Source organism: Schistocerca serialis, chromosome 11 (genome assembly GCF_023864345.2).
Source record: "Schistocerca serialis cubense isolate TAMUIC-IGC-003099 chromosome 11, iqSchSeri2.2, whole genome shotgun sequence".
Taxonomy (NCBI): Eukaryota; Metazoa; Arthropoda; class Insecta; order Orthoptera; family Acrididae; genus Schistocerca; species Schistocerca serialis.
The window spans coordinates 62,782,327-62,800,394 of record NC_064648.1 but is presented as its reverse complement, the minus strand read 5'-3'; the positions used below and the strand labels follow the sequence as shown (position 1 = coordinate 62,800,394).

The window sequence follows — 18,068 nt, the reverse complement described above, 5'->3', positions numbered from 1 at the left end:
AACACATTGATGGACTGAAAACTGAAGAGATGGAGAATGATCAAAAATGTAATTTTTCATCTGGATGATGTACCACTGCATTGGAACCTGCATGAAAGAGCACTTCTTAACAGTAAGCTGCCTGAGGGATTAATCAGCTATAAGGGGCTGCAGATCTGACCTTGAAATTTGCTTCAGGTCACAATATGGTATCTTTTTTATTTTGTGGAGTTTGTGAAAGGCTCCACCTTTGCGCATCTTCTTCCAACAACTTTGAACTATGATGCTACATGGCAACAGCAGCGAGTTTCCTAAACTGACATGCTTGCAAAAGCATGGATCAACTCTATCACCTGGATGCTTAAATGTGTTGAAAATAATTTTGATATTTGTGATCAGTAAATGGCAAATGTGATCCTAAACACAGCTGTGAAAACACCTTAATGTTGTATGTGCAGGCATATAAATTGTACACAATCGGAAAATCTTATGGTTCCTTTGTAAATAAAGGCTTTTCAGGAAAGTATAGAAGTAAGAATCTGATGCCAATTCTGTACCTTTATTTACAACAAAGTTATAGCCTTGTGAAATCTGATGGTTTTAAACACCCTGAGGAATTGCTTATACAGGTAGACTTTCTTTCACTGAAATATGATAACCTTAATTTGTCTTTATGGGTTGCATTTATCGTGAATTTCAGAATTTTCTTCATAAAATTAAATTTGCTTTCGACACTAACTTCTGCTCTGGCTAGAGATGGGGTGTGAACGTTATTCATTTGTTCATTCTTTGTTTTACACATTGCATTCCATAAATGAAGATGTGGATGGATGTGGAATGAGTCATGCTATAAATCTGAAGGCAGAAGCTCCCACAGGAATTAGGCCCTGTGAAGTATACTGACAACCAGCTGCTTGTGACTAATGCTAACCTACTGCTAATTATGGCAACTGCTATTAGAATATTTTGTATGTACGTACATGTACATTTACTACTATGAAAAATATCACTACTTATTTTACCTAGTATCTCCACATACATCAATGCTCGGCTATCCACCTAATGACACGTGCCAAAGGGTACCCCATAACCCTGCTGGTGATTTCCTTTCCCATTTCACTCGCGAATAAAATGAGGGAAAAAGACTGTGTGTGCTTCCATATCAGCCATGATTTCTCAGATTTTATCTTCATAGTCCTTATATGCAATGTATGTTGGAAACAAGAGAATCGTTTGGCAGTCAGCTTCAAATGGCAGTTCTCTAAATTCTCTCAATAGCGTTCCTTGAAAGAACATCAGCTTCCCTCCGGGGATTCCCATTTGAGTTCCTGAAGCATCTCTGTAACACTTGTGTGTTGTCTGAACCTACCAGTAAGAGATGTAGCAACCTGGCACTGTATTGCTTCCCCAAAACAAAGTATTAACACAACTTTACAATGAAATTGTATCAGCTGCCTACTTATTGCTAAAGTCGAAACCCATTCAACATAAAAACTCAAGTTAAGTGGAACTTGCCTCCCCAAGTCAAAATATTCTCATGAGCGCAAGTGTGGCTAATAAGGTAGTACTTAACTTGGTTTTAGATACATGGTATCTATTGGAAACTAAATATTCCTGTTCATCCACACTACAACCAATCGAAACAGCAAAACAATACCCTAAAACTCTACACCCAGAATATGAAGGGACCCAACTTGCTGAATGAAAGAATGAAAAATATACTTATGGTCCATTATGTATTCATTCCATATGCACTCATACAAGTGACTCTGCAGAACATTGTGCTCTCTCTCACCTTACCATGCACCTGACTAGTACTTGCAATATCACTCCATTGTGTAACACCTTATTCTGAAATTAGCTTTGTTCTACTGGAAATGGCTGAATATTTTAACTCTCACATTTACCTGAATGTACAACCATCTGATACTCAACATTTTCTCCAAATAGTCACTGCATAGTCCTTCTGTGCTCTTTCCCGGGACACCTGCTCCCAACCCACGTTTCTGTCATTCACTGTCCATTACAATACTTGATGGTGCAAAAAGATGATTCTCCCCAACTCAATAATCACATCTCTGCGTCTCAATTCTCCATATCTTCACTATAGCTGGACAAATGTCTCTACATGAGAAAAATCAACCATCAGCAGTCTAGTTCCTTAACTGTACCATGGAAGAAGTGGATGACAAAGCCACAACTAGCATTTCAAAAAACTGTAGTTCTGAGATTATGTCTTAAATTTCTAAAACCATGTGCCATTACAAACCAACCTCCACATTCAATTTTTCGAACACTGCTGCATTAGCCCATCATGACATTTACCCATTCGAACCTTAATGCAAGACATGGGCTTTCAATTAGTAGCACATATATATTGGTCTGCAAGATCACCAAACCTTCATAGAAATTCAAACAACTGATAATTACTGTTTAACAGCAAGCAAGTGATAAAAATCATTTCAACTTCTTGATCACAACATCTAATCTCACGGCTTCATTCACTAGGTGATGAGTCTCTTACTATTATCTTTCTGACTAATGCTGTCGTCACGTATGACAGCAATTACAATTACAAGAATCATTTAAAAAAGGGAAATAATAATAAGCAATGAGTGCACATCAAATTTAAGCCTGCCAAACAAATCTCTGATGTAGGAACCAGTTTGTACAGGTTTTCAGAAAAGATTCACAGTGGTCATTGTAAATCAGATACCTAGGAGTGTAGTAACAAAGCTTACTCTAGCTTCTCATGCAATTACCTAATAAAATTCCCAATTCAACAATTAATACAGAATCTTGCTGGCCATGTGCCAGTACCAAAATGATCAGCCCTATTTTTCTGAATCATCATTAAGCCCTTGCATTTTATGCTCCCGAGACCACAAAGACTGCACTCCAGCTGACACAGATAAGATGTTCACTGCACAACAGCATTTGCTACTCAGGATCACTCTTGTTGTCACACATTCTATTCGTAGATCTGGTCAGGTGTCTACCACTATTTAATCTAAGTTACATATTCTTAAAGCAACAAGTGGGGTACATGTCAGTGATTTCAGTGCCAACCACATGACATGGTTTTCCAGGCGGCATGCATCCAGCAACAAACTGTTCTGCACACTTGCATTGGGAGCAGTGCTCCATTCAGCAGACACTATCTGTGCACCTCTGGCCCAGGTGCTGTGGAGGCATTTTGTACGACCTGTGATCTCTTGGGCTGCATATGAAGACCAGTATTGCCTTTTGTATTTTCATGGTAAGTGGTCACCAACTACAATTCAGCCACTTTGACAGCTACAGCTATGCCCTAGGACACCCTACAGTTCGTTGTTTTGGCCAGGCTTCTCATTTACACAGCCCTGACTACTATGCATGGCGTTCTCATTCCTGAAAAACCCTTCTTGTGGAACAACACAACTACTGTTTCACTTACTGTCCTGTCTACTTGTAATACCAATGCAGCCTTTTAATTTGTTTAAAATGGCATAATATGAGTCTCTGTGATATTAAGTCTTGGCCTGTTAGCTGTGAATCAGCTATACTCCTTTATATACTGTGTGAGCTGTCCCTAGCATGATAGTTTGGTTCCTTGACCTGTATACTTGTATAATCACCACGCATTTCAGTATCTGAAGAAGCCAACATCTCAGTGCCTGAAGAATCCTTTATAACCACAAGAAGTTTGTTTATAAACATTTAGATCAAGAGTGAGCCAGTATTTAACCTACCGCAATTGTGTGTTGAGTGCCCCCCAGTCTCTCGCTAATTTTATTCCTGTATCATGTTTATCAATGTTAGCATCTCTTTCCCTTAGCAAGGTCACAAAGCATATTTAAAGAAATTAATCTTTCTTTTTTAGATCTGCCAGGACTCTAATGATGGTCATACATGACTTCATCTGTGAAGAATCATTCACTAAAAGCCGTACACAGAGTTTCTCTATAACTGAAAAAATTATAACTTATACAACAGGTACCACAGAAGCTGTCACAATATGTACAGGTTGTGGACAAGGTATCAGGGCTGATCTACAACACACAAATTTTATCTTTTCTTTTCAAAATCCCAAAAAAAATTTTGGGCAAACGCAAGAATAACTGTGATTCAAACAAAATATAAGAACAGCCAATGTTCTTTCGAATTGTATTTATCAGACGTTATTGAAAGGAGGAATATTTCTTAAATGACTTAAACTATTAGAACTTGCACTTAATATAAATGTGAATTTAGTATATCCATCACACACAGCCATTATACAATATACTTGATATCAACAAGGGCTACAAAAAATAGGATTATATCAGCCACCAGTCCCCTTCCACTTTTAGTTAGACCAGTCAGTATGTAACAGGTGATATGAAAGTCAAGTAGAAGAATACTCTACAATTACAAACAGCAACAAGTAACAGAAAACTGACAATCTGTACCAATTCCACTGCAATGCATCCTTTACTCTACACAATTAACAAAAGACTTATTACTTGACAATATGCAATACATCAGAGATGTGAATACTTACAATATTCTCAGTTAAATTCGTTTTCAACTTTAGTTCAGGATCCTCCTTGACAAAATCAGTGGACCAAGATATTCTCAATGGATCTTTGACAGACTGAAAGAAGAAAACAATCTTTGAATTATAACTGCTTGCTAACTTCTGTACATATGGTACAGCTCTCAATATTCCTTTCTTATGAGTATCATTAAACTTTGCAGAGATTCTTATTGCTTGGGAAGAGTGTCAGAACGCATCCAAATCAGTTTTAATGTGTCTGATTTTGCTATCAGCCATTGTGTAGTATCTATTTGGCATACTATAACTTTCTATTCCTGTCACATAATCCACTCTGATTTCAGAGGCCCTATGGCCTGCTCTATAGGGAGGTCTTGCTCCCATATACAAACTTGATGTATGTGTGTGGCGACATTTCAAAATTATACTCAGATAATAGAGAGACCCAAATAATCTTCCAGCTGTAAACCCATAAGTAAGAGGCTTTTCGGTCATTTATGAAACGAATATGGCATTCCCTACATTTTAATCAAAATTAACCAAATTTCATGTTATTTACAGAGCTTCTTGCTCTGTCACCATGTATTTTCAGTGCCTGCTCTTTAAGAAACAATGCAAATTTATGTCATGTGTACTGGAGGAAAATCATAAGAAATTACATACAGCCAATGCAGGATTTCAGTAATGATGTAAGTGTTACAGTAATTAGTGACTGGTAACTCAAAAATATACACCCACCACATATTGTAGTTCCAGATCTCCTGTTACAGCACTGTGTGACAGAAACACGTAACAAGATTAACAATTACTTCCAAGAGGAAGTAATCTTTGCTCCGATGATACCAATTAGGTACTTAAGGTATTCATTACATACAACTATACTAAAAAATTAATACAAGGGTAATGGTTCGTAAAGATATGCTTGTTACAAATGCTGTTAAAATACTATTGGTAATAACCAAGAAATAACACATCTAATTAGAGTCAACTGCAAGACCATAAAAATTCTTGAAAATAGCTGGTACTGTAAGTTACAATTTTACACCATCCATGATAATTTAGCTTGAATGCCCCATATTTGTGTCATGACATTCTTACTACATTTCTTGCACAATGCAGTGCTTGTGTAAAAACTTACATTATGCTCAGATCCATCAGCATGTTGTTTCAGTTCGGGATCTTGTTTTACCCAAACACTAGGGCCTTCATTCTTTAATGGGTCTTCAAGAAACTGAAAAAGCAAGAAAAGTTAGGTGATCGAGGCGTCTGTATCTTGTCCTACATAGCTCTCTCTTGGAAAGGGGGCGGGAGGGGTAGAGAGAGAGAGAGAGAGAGAGAGAGAGAGAGAGAGAGAGAGAGAGAGAAAGACGGAATTTTGAACAGATTTTGTGTAGGCTGTCAACGCCATAACACTAATAATCACATATATTCATCAATTAGAAACAGGAATCAAGAAAATGTGGTGCAGCAAGTGAAATATTTGAAACCGAAGCTTTGTATATTGTTGAAGGCAGGCACAACAGTAAATGATTGAACCCAAAATACCAATCAAAATTATTTCTTACATACCAAGCAGCAACCAGCATACACAGTAACCATACATATTATGAAAGTGTATGTGTTTTACATCACCTCCTAAACCCCTGGTTTGACTTCAACCAAGCCATATATTACTTACTGTCTAGACTAAAATACTAAGAAGGTAGAACCAGCAACCTCCTATGGAGGTGGTCAGGATGATGAGAGAGGAGAGGAAGGACAACAGACAGAGAGAGAGGTGGCAGGAACAGATGGACAGACAGAGAGTAGAATGGGACAGAGATGGTTGGCTGATTGAAGGGACCAAACTACTAGTTCATTTGTCCCTTCTTCCTCAAACAGGCAGGCAGGTCTACACAACTGTAGGTAAGGGTGAGCCTACGACACAGAATCCAGAGGAAGAAAACCCCAATGTCCATGAAAGATCAATGAAACCGATATAAGGAACAAATAGAAAAAAGGGAGACAGAGGACAAAACACAGGTAATATGCCCCATTTAGGGGGCAGCCGGAAGCACCGGAGAGCAGAATGCAATGAGGGGACATACATCCTTCAGTCCCTGTCACTTACCACATGTACTCCACTCAGAAACTGCCTAGGAAAGACTAGCAACACAGATAGGGCAACAGAAGTACAGAGACAAAAGATTAATTCGTCTAACACACCATGCAAGAGGAGGGGAAAAGGATAAAAGAGCAGGCAGGGTGAGAATCGGGCTGGACCACCAAGCTCAGACAGCCGCAGCCTGGTCTGGGCAGAGGAAGCAACAGAGTCTTCTGCCAACCCCTCAATGGCTAGGTTTGGAAGTACAGCAAAATGTAGATCACTCTTGAACAGGAATGACAACAGTGGGGTGGGTCCTCGCACTGGAGGAAATGACTGTGAGTCAGCCAGTTACGGCTGATGTGGAGCTGGCAAAGGACAGTAGAATACTTGTGAGAGGACTGAATGGACAACCTACATAGATTCATAGTCTCTTTTCTCACTGGTAGTTTGAAGTCAAAGTGATTTATTTTATTTTATTTATCATCAAGTTCCGTAGGACCAAATTGAGGAGCAAATCTCCAAGGTCATGGAAAGTATCAGTACATGAAATTACAACATAAAAGTAATAACACATAAAAATTAATGTTTATGAAACCAAAAATGTCACTCCATAAGTTTAAGTAAACACAATCAACAATACAACAACAAACTGCTTACTTTTTCAAGGCACTCCTCAACAGAATAGAAGGTTTGATCCATTAACAAACTCTTCAGTTTCGATTTGAAAGTGCGTGGATTACTGCCAAGATTTTTGAATTCGAGGGGCAGCTTATTGAAAATGGATGCAGCATTATACTGTGCACCTTTCTGCACAAGAGTTAAGGTAGTCTGATTCAAATACAGGTTTGATTTCTATGCAGCTTTGATTTCTGCTGAGTATTAACTGAGTGAAAGCTGCTTATTCTTGGGAATAAACTAATATTGTTAACAAGAAATGACAGTAAGGAATATACAGCATGAGTCACCTAACGTCACCGCTGGATATATTTCGTAAACCACATCAAATACTGACGAACTGATTCCACAGACCGAACGTGAGGAAAGGGGCTAGTGTAATTGTTTAATACAAACCATACAAAAATGCACGGAGGTATGTTTTTTAACACAAACCTACGTTTTTTTTAAAAATGGAACCATGTTAGTTTTGTTAGCACATCTGAACATATAAACAAATACATAATCAGTGCCGTTTGTTGCATTGTAAAATGTTAATTACATCCAGAGATATTGTAACCTAAAGTTGACGCTTGAGTACCATTCCTCCGCCATTCGATCGTGTGTATCGGAGAGCACTGCAACATACATCGCGTTCCTACAGAATGATTTGCCAATGTTGCTCGAAAATGTCCCACTGGAAACGCGTCGACATATGTGGTATCAGCATGTTGGTGCACCTGCACATTCCGCAATTAACACTAGGCTGACCCTTGACAGGATGTTCAACGGGCGTTTCATAGGACGTGGAGGACGCATAAATTGGCCAGCCTGTTCTCCTGATCTTACACCTCTGGACTTCTTTCTGTGGGGTATATTAAAGGAGAATGTGTACCGTGATGTGCCTACAACCCCAGAGGATATGAAACAACGTATTGTGGCAGCCTGCAGCGACATTACACCAGATGTACTGTGGCGTGTACGACATTCATTACGCCAGATATTGCAATTAGGTGCAGCAAATGATGGCCACCACATTGAACATCTATTGGCCTGACATGTCGGGACACACTCTATTCCACTCCGTAATTGAAAACGGAAACCACGTGTTTACGTGTACCTCACCCCTCATGGTAATGTACATGTGCGTCAGTGAAAAAGACCAATAAAAAGGTGTTAGCATGTGGACGTAATGTGCTGTTCCAGTCTCTTCTGTACCTAAGGTCCATCACCGTTCCCTTTGGATCCCTACGTAATTCGGTGCTCTCCGATACACACGATCGAACAGAGGAGGAGTGGTACTCAAGTGTCAACTTTAGGTTACAATATCTCCGGATGTAATTAACATTTTACAATGCAACAAACGGCACTGATTACGTATTTGTTTATATGTTCAGATGTGCTAACAAAACTAACGAGGTTCCATTTAAAAAAACGTAGGTTTGTGTTAAAAAGCATACTTCCGTGCATTTTTTATGGTTTGTATTAACCAATTACACTAGCCCCTCTCCTCACGTTCGGTCTGTGGAATCGATTCGTCAGTATTTGATGTGGTTTACGAAATATATCCAGCGGTAACGTTAGGTGACTCACCCTGTATATACTGAGAGGCCAATGTCAAAATACCCAGACTCGTGAACAGGGGTCGACAAGAGGTTTGTGGACTTACACCACTTATTGCTGGAACCGCCCGTTTTTGAGTCAAAAATATCCTTTTAGAATGGGAAGAGTTACCCCAGAATATAACACCATACAGTATAAGCTAATGAAAATAAGCAAAGTAGACTACTTTTCATGTAGAACGATCACTCACCTCCAGATACCATTGTGATAGTAAAAATGGTAGCATTAAGTCTTTGAACAATATCCTGAACGTGGGCTATTCACGACAGTTTACTATCTATCTGAACACCTAGAAATTTGAACTGTTCAGATTCACGAATCATATGCCCTTTCTGAGAAATTAAAACATCAGGTTTTGTTGAATTGTGTGTTAGAAACTGTAAAAACTGAGTCTTACTGTGATTTAGCATTAGTTTATTTTCTAGAAGCCATGAACTGCACTATGTGAAACCGAGCCAATGTTGCATGCAACGTCCTTTATTACCATGCTAGTGTCATCAGCAAACAGAAATATTTTAGAGTTATCCATAATACTAGAGGGCATATCATTTACATAAATAAGGAACAGGTGTGACCCCAACACTGATCCCTGGAGCACCCCCCCCCCCTTGACCATACCCCACTCAGATCCTACATCACAGCTGTTATCAACATTGTGAATAATGACCTTTCGCTGCCTGTTCCTAAAGTATGAGGTGAACCAATTGTGAGCTACTCCCTATATTCCATAAAGATCCAACTTCTGGAGCAATATTTAGTAATCAACACCATAAAATGCCTTAGTTAAATAAAAAAAATGTGCCTAGCATTTGAAACCTTTTGTTTAAGCCATCCAGGACATCAGAGAGAAAATAAAATATAGTATTTTCAGTTGTTAAGCAGCTTGTAAAGCCAAACTGTACATTTGATAACTAATCATGTGATATAAAATGATCAATTATCCTTACATACAGAGTGTTTTCAATAACTTTAGCAAACACTGATGACACAGAAATAGGTCTAAAATTGTCTACATTATCCCGTTTTATAAAGTGGCTTTACTACTGACTACTTTAATCGTTCAGAAAACTGACCATTCCTAAAGGAAAAATTACAAATGTGGCTAAATACAGGAATAACATGTGCAGCACAGTATATTCTGCTAGGCACTCCATCATAGCCATGAGAGCCCTTAGTCCTCAATTATTTAATTATTGACTCAATCTCCCCCTTGTCTATATCACAGAGGAGTATTTCAGACATCAGTTGCGGAAAGGCATTTGCCTAGAGAGTTATGTGATTCCCTGTAGAAGCTAAATTTTTATTTAATTCATCAGCAATGCTCAGAATAGGATTGTTAAATACTGCAAATATATCTGATTTATCAGTAACAGAAATATTTTTACTGCAAACTGACTTTACATCATTGACCTTGTGCTGCTGACCAGACGCTACATTCACAACTGAGCATATGGTTTTAATTTTATCCTGTGAATTAGCCATTCTATTTCCATATCACATACTCTTTGCCTTCCTAATAACATTTTCAAGCACCTACAATACTCTTTGTAATGGGCTACTGCAGCTTGATAGTGACTACTTCTAATATTTTGATATAATTCCCGCTTTTTCTACATGATATCCTTACCCCACTAGTCAGCCACCTGGACTGCCTATTACTGCTAGTACCCCATTTAGAACATTCTAATGGAAATCAGTTCTCAAAGAGCATGAGAAATGTGTTAAGGAAAGCATTATATTTATCATCTACGTTGTCAGAACTATAAACATCCTGCCACTCTTGTTCCTTGACAAGGTTTAGAAAACTCACTACTGCGTTTATAATTACAAACTATTTAGGAAAGTTAATCCATGTGACATTTGTTTGAGTACAAAAGCCTTTCAGTGTTAAAATTTGTGCAGCATGGTCTGAAAGGCCATTCACACTTTTACTAACAAAATGCCCATCTAGTAATGAAGAATGAATAAAATATGGTCTATGGCCGTGCTACTGTTCCCCTGCACCATAGCTGGAAAAACAGTCTGCATCAGATCATATGAATTTCGGGGATCTACTGACATCCTTTTTCTTGCACCATCATACACAAAATTTATATTGAAGTCACCACATATAACTGATTTCTGGTACTTCCTACAATCAAGAGCCCTCTCTAGCTTGAGCAGAAATGCTCTGAAGTCTGAGTTAATGGGACCAATAAACAACAACAATTAGAAGTTTAGTTTCATTAAACTGAACTGCCCCTGCACAACATTCAAATATCTGTTCAGTGCAGTACCATGATAGGTCTATGGACTCAAACAGGATACTGCTTTTTTTTACATACACAGCCACTCCCCCACACTGCAAGGAACTCCTTGAAAAGCTGCCAGCTAATCTGTATCATGGTAAAGGAAGCCTCTAAATTGTCAAATAGTTTAAGTGGTCCTCGAGCATACCAATAATTTCAGAGTCAACATCTATAAGCAGTTCACTAACTTTCTCTCTATTACCTCTTATATTTTGATGAAATATGCTAATTCCTTGTCTATTTGGAAACATGATATACTCTGAAGGTGAGCCCTTAGAGGAACTTCCTTTACGCAGGTATACCTCTCAGTTGATTTCAATGTAAAAAAGATGCACCTGTAACACCAACTACTACACGATTTTTTTCCATGAGTTATTCCACCACTACCCACTACACTGTCACCTATAAGCTTTGCCAGCGACCCCTTCCCATACCTACTGAGGTGCAGGCCATGCCTAGTGAAACCTGATCTGCTGACAGACTGAACTGGCACCACTGAAATGTGACCCATGCCCTCTGCCATCAGTGCCCTCTCCAGCCCCATGTTAACATGCCTAATAGCCGCATTAAGATGAGGACAATCATGAAGCTGAAACAGTAGCACGAAATGCACATTAGTGCCACCAGTTTGAGTAGCTATCTTTACCAGGTCACCACCTACATCATACTCCCCACCCCTAACAAGACTATTTCCTGCTCCACCCACATCACTACCTGATCCTTCTTTGTAAAATTCCTACGTAACTCCCCTATAATGTCACTCACCTGAGCCAACACTGCACTACATTTCACAATGCTGGTGACCTGGTATTCACTCCCCAACACTTCTCGTAACTGCTGGCCCATACCTCTACCATGCAAACTACCTAGCAGCAGAACCTTCTCTCTGTTTGACTTTGCAACTAACCTAGGCCTCCTAACTGCTGAGGACTGCTGCATGTTCCCTACATCTACGGCTACAAGAGGCTCCTTTTCACTCAACTCTAACGTTGGTCAAATCTATTGCAAATATGCAAAGTATAACTGTCGGAATACCTTCTCCTCCTAGCTGCCTTCTTGCCAACTGCCAGTTCCCATTCCCCACCACCCTTAACCATCCTCCTTAGCACATTGTAACTGCATCTGAAGGGCACAGATCTTATGCTCTTGCTCCTCTATCAACTTATTTCTACTACAGATTCTGCATTCCCAAGAGAGGATCTCACTAGAATGCCCATGGCTTCCCCACTGCATTCCTCCTCTCCCCCCCCCCACCCCAAATGAAAATACTTTGAACAAATCCCACACCATAATCTACTACTACTCACAAACCTACAACAGAGCCCATACTTCTCACTCATGGTAAAATTTTAGTTACTGGAGGGGAAAAAAAAAACTATACATCTGACATCAACTATGTCCAGATAACACCAGTAGAACTATTTACAGAACTAATGATAGCGGTCTCAAAATTCTCTTTCTACTAAGAAAACAACTACTTGTATTAATACTACTACACCATAGCTATATCCAATATCAACAAAACTTCACAAAATTATTGGCTAAAACCAAAAATTTAAGCAGCCTCTCTAACACTCAACAAAGTTAAAACACTGAATGAAAATTTTACTAAGATATTTTGAAAATTTTATTAAAATATTTCACTAGAAACAACTGCTGAAAACTAAAGCACAAGATTTACTAAACAACTTCAATGCACAGAAAAATCTAAAAAACAAAGCAAGCGAGCATTTCCAAAAGTTTATTAAATTGTTATTTCCCCACAAACAGCATCGAAGACCAATGAAAACTATTAAATTTAATAACTGTATAACAGAGCACAAATAATTTTGCCAGTACTTAGCTTTATACCCGCTACAGCTGTAACTGCATGCCGCAAAATGTAAATACACTACTGAGGCACGAGTCTTGGATGAACGACGTAAGCACAGTCACGAATAATAGACCACTCAAGTCAACAACACAGGAAGAAAGACTGAGATCAATGAAAATCCACTAATAAGTTACTTTTACAGCAAATATTAACACAAATAAACTATAAAATAAGTAACTGAAGACTAAAACTTTATAAAATATTGACAAGCAACTTCAACAGCAGTCCAGAATTGGTGACGTCACACCAAAGACATCAGTGAAGGTGTGGTTTGGTTCCATTCCATATTTCAGGTTCCTAAAACCTGATGGTGTAATACCGATCAGAGGTTTGTTTCCAGAATACTGATTACCAGAGCCAGTTTACTGGTAGCCAGTTTGGCTAAGCTATCAGCTAGTTCATTCCCAGGGATCCCAACATGACTCAGAGTCCAAACAATCATCACTGAGCATCCACTTGCTCAAGGGCATACTGGGAGTACTCATTATCAATGACCATGGGATGATTATGGTAATACTGGTTCAGAGCTTCCAAACTGGTCAAGAGGTTGCTGCAGATGAAAGACCCACTAGTGGAGCAAAGGATGTGCTCAAGGGCATGAGAGATGGCTACCAACACTGCAGCTTCCAGCAAGGAAGGCAGTTCAGTATGACCCGTGACAGTGTAAGCAAAGCCCATGTGACCAGCAACCATCAAGGAAACAGTATAGACTACTGCTGAACTCCAGGATGTACCAAGGATGGAGAAAAATTGGTGGCAGAGGGCCTCAGGAGGGACCATGTCTTTTGGACCTCATGATGGGTCAAGGCAAAGCTGTGACCAAGGGTTCCCCACAGAGGTGTCCATAAGTGGGCCCAGAGGAGCGGTGGAGGAAGAAATAACTTGAGTTCAGAGGGGAGGGACAGGGTGTGGACTGCGATCATAATCCCTGATCTGGGCCACCATTGTGGAAGATGGGTTTCCATGTTTAGTTGCTTAGGGGAGTTGCAAACATAGGTAGCATAACTGAGAAGCAGTTGTTTGCACCTGATACACAATGAATGGATCCCAGCCTCCATGGGTAATCTGTCCATAGGACTAGTTCAAAAGGCTCCTGTTGCAAATCAAACCCCACAGTGGTGTATCAGATCCTGTATCTGCAATGCTGAGGACGATGGCAAACCATATGTCACACTCCCATAAGCAAGACAGGGTTGTATCATAGGTTTGCAAAGTTGCAGAAGGGTAGTGCACTCTGCACCCCTGCTGGTGTTACTCAGGTGACAAAGTGTATTGAGGTGCAGCAAGCACTCGACTCCACTGCTGGACTTGCTGCAGTTCACTTCATTGCTGTCACTGTTGCCGTTGGTGTATGTTACAGACATGGCTGGACGTGGCAAGGGAGGCGAATGAAGTCAACTTCCCTCCTCCTTGCCATTCTACTAGAGAACCTGGCCGATGAAGTGTGATGCGGAAAGATGAGCGAGGAGAAGAAGAAGATGCAGCAGAGCTACAAGTACCAACAGCTTGGCCATCTAGCAAAGCCCTGAGGGAACAAGGTCGCATGAATGAAGTGTGAAAAGGCACATGATACACGCAACTGCAATAAATTGCGAGATGCTGCTCCGGAGTGCATCAACTGCGGGTGTGCACATGCTGTGTATCATCGTTGCTGCAGCTATATCAAGAATTGGAGTACGCAGAAGCAGAATAAGAGGACTGAGGCCACTAAACCTGAAGCACTTGCCCAACAAGACAAGGTGGTCACCCCACCCCCTATCCAAGAAGAGCAGCAGGCCACACCACAATTTTAAGATGACTACGATAGTTTCCACGAATCATTACAGAAAGCCATGGACAAAGCTGCTGCCGTGCTCAAATCAGCCATGGCAGAGGAGAGGGCGTCCCTGAGAGCAGAACTGGAAGAGGCGCACCATCAGGTGTGGCAACTGATGGAAGCCTTGATCCTTGTGACTCGCAAAGAAGAGATGCCGAACCCCAGCAGGAAGGGGGTAGATGTGGAAACCCAGACAACCGCTTCTCTGGCCAACATGGAAATGCAGATTGCTGGAGAGGTGGTACAGCAGCCAGAAGAAGCGGATGACGACAAGGCAGCACAAGTCACTACTTATCACTACTATGGTCTGAGAAGAGGCTGTTAAACACTGCAAACACGACCACCTGCTGCTGGCAGACAACCTGCAAACCGCAAAACTGGTGATGGACATGCTAGTGGAGTCGCTGGGAGATGGTACATATATGTACCTCTACCAACCAAACCCTTTTACCCCTCCCGATGTTCCCAAACCCCTCTTCCCTACCAACCATATGACTCTGGTTGGGTAGCCACAAGCCTGCACATCATCATCTCCAAAAAAAGACCTAGCCCTGATTCTTATCTGATCTTCACACCCCGGGATTGGCAATGCATCATAGATGTTGGTGCCAAGAGGGAAGACCAAGAAGAAACATAGCTAGTTCTACTAGCACATACCAGTTATTTAACCCTGCCTTGCTCAGGCAAGTCCAGTTTCTCCCTTTGTCCCAGTTATAACTTCAACCCAACCTTTTCGCAGTAAATGACAAACGACAAAGACTCCTAATTTTAAGCAACCTCTGGGAGGCTGTCATTCAAATAGAGCAAGGAGAGAGGCAGCAAGCACTGCCGAAGATTGGGAATTCACGTCAACTAAGAATGAAAGACCAGTCCTAAAAGGCAGCAAGTTCCTGCCACATTGAGTATTTCATTATCATCATAAAGTTCTGGTTGTGGATAAACCATACGATGTTGACAGAAAAACATGACTTGAGTCCTGGCAGCTAAAACCAAAAGCCATGGGTGAGTGCCCATGACCTTGCAGTCTACATTCAGTGACACCCACACTAGGGGAGCAATAGTAAGAGGCAGAAGTAGTCAGCATACAAGGAGGGTGATACTGGTGACCTCACAGCTGCAGGTGGCCACTGATGGCTTTTAGAAAGACAAGGACACTCAGTACAGAGCCCTGCTGGACTCCATTCTCTTGGATATGTGGAGTGTTGTGGGACTCAGCAACTAGAAACCAGAACATACACTGTGACAAGAAATTGTAGATAAAAATTTGGAGTGGATCCCACATACCCCACTCGACTAAGGTAGCAAGGATATGGTGTCACCTGGTGTCATACAGTTTTTGCCGGTTGAAGAAGACGGCTATAATGCATTGACATTGGGCAAAAGCTGATTGTCTGGCAGACTGCAGGCAAACCAGATTATCAGTAGTGAAACAGCTTTGGTGAAAACCACACTGAGCTCCAGCCAGAAGACCCCGAGACTCAAGGAGCCACACAGCCACTATCTCACTGTGCATTCAAGTACTTTACTGAGAACATTGGTGACACTTACTGGGCGATAACTGCCCATCTCTTGAGGGTGCTTACTCAGTTTCAGCACTGTGACAATGATGCTTTCTAATTGTTGGGATGGGAACTGGCCCTCGGTCCAGATCCAGTTACAGAGGGCAAGGATATGATGCTGACAATCCACTGAAAGGTGCTAGATCATTTGGTTGTGGATGTGGCCTGGCCCTGGGGCTGTATCAGGGCACAGGGCTAGGACACTGATAAATTCCCACTCAGTGAATGGAGCTTTATACAGCTCCAGATGGTATGCAGAAAATGATGATGGCTTTTGCTCCACCCATTGCTTGAGAACATGAAAGATGTGTTGATAATTCTCAGATGCAGAGACTCTAGCATACGCAGAGCAAAATGTTCAGCAATGGTGTCTGGGTCAAAGGAGACTGAAATTTCAAGGTAATAGGAGATATACCTACTAGTGTCTGGTATGTGTAGAGATGTCTCATCTTAGGTCAAACCTGTGAAGGAGAGGTATGTGGTCCAATGGTTGAAAATGCTGCTCCCAGCGTTCTTGTTTACATCATTTCATCAGGTGGCAAGAAGAAAGGCAAAAGCACTCCAGTCATCAATGTTGCACACCCATTTGGGCACACATCCAGGATAGTGATGCTGAGGGAGGGACAGGAAGATTGTGGAATGGTCACTACCACACAAATCATCATGAACTCCCCAGTGAATGGATGGAAGAAGCCAAGGGCTGCAAATGAAAAGGTTAATTACCGAGAAAACTCGGTGTGCCATGATGAAGTGTGTGGGGTATCAGTATTTAAGAGACAAAGTTAAAGTTGTGCCAGTAAGTTTCCAAGGTCCTTACGACACCCAGTGATCATGGTTAAAACCCACAAAGGGTTATGGGTATTGAAATTGCCCAAGATTAGGAAAGATGGGGAAAGGGGGGGGGGAGCTGAGCATCAAACGCAAACGATGTCACGAGATGCTTTATCATCAGGAGGGAGGTAAACACTGCAGATAGTACTAGCCTGAAATGGACTTACCGCACAGTCACAGCCTCCAAAGGTGTATCAAGAGGCAAAAGTTTGCTATATCGTGTATCCAGAACATATGTGCAAACTCTGTTCCAGGTTCCATTGTGTGGTGCTAACTGGGGCCTCAGGGGTTGCTGGATTCTCTGACTTGAACTCAGGAGTTGGACAGGTTGGGTGGGATCTGCTGGTGTGGGGGCCCACTGGAAGATGGTCCTCCTCCATGAAGCACCTTTCTTGTCTTTCCTCTCCTTAGAGGATTTTGATGTTCCAAAGGGCTTCTCTGAAACAATTTCAGGTAAAGATGATGATTGTGAAGCAGTGAGACCAACAGCCTGTGGCTCCCTCAGCCACTTGCTGGTGTCCAGTTGTGATCAGTGCAACCCAGAGAAGGAAGTGTCCATGATGACCCCTTCCTGGCAAGAGAAGCCAGAAGCAGCTTATTTGTCTCAGGCTGGGAGGTGGGGACAAATGTCCCTGGTGGATGGGAAGCTATCAATATCAAAGCAGGTGTGGAGAAAGCAGCAAAAGGGGAGCCCCCAAACCATTAGGAGGGCAGGGATGGTTGAGCAGCCCTGAAGGCCCACTACAGAAAGAGTAACAGGCAGGGGAAATGTCTTTCTAGCTGTAGCATATGACATTGTTGTACATGCTGGAGGCAACTGCTTGCACTTCCTTTTGGCCTCTT

The 18,068-nt window shown here is 41.2% G+C and overlaps 1 protein-coding gene across 1 annotated transcript in view; it reads right to left on the bottom strand.

Moving 5' to 3' along the window:
- LOC126426924 (zinc finger protein 93-like) overlaps window positions 1–18,068 on the bottom strand; it is a 137,997-nt gene that overhangs the window by 88,743 nt on the left and 31,186 nt on the right. Inside the window, exons 3-4 of the mRNA XM_050089027.1 lie at window positions 5,634–5,726; window positions 4,502–4,594 (exon numbers count right to left, since the gene is read on the bottom strand). Coding sequence (XP_049944984.1) covers window positions 4,502–4,594; window positions 5,634–5,726 — 186 coding nt within the window. The remainder of the gene's footprint in view (window positions 1–4,501; window positions 4,595–5,633; window positions 5,727–18,068) is intronic.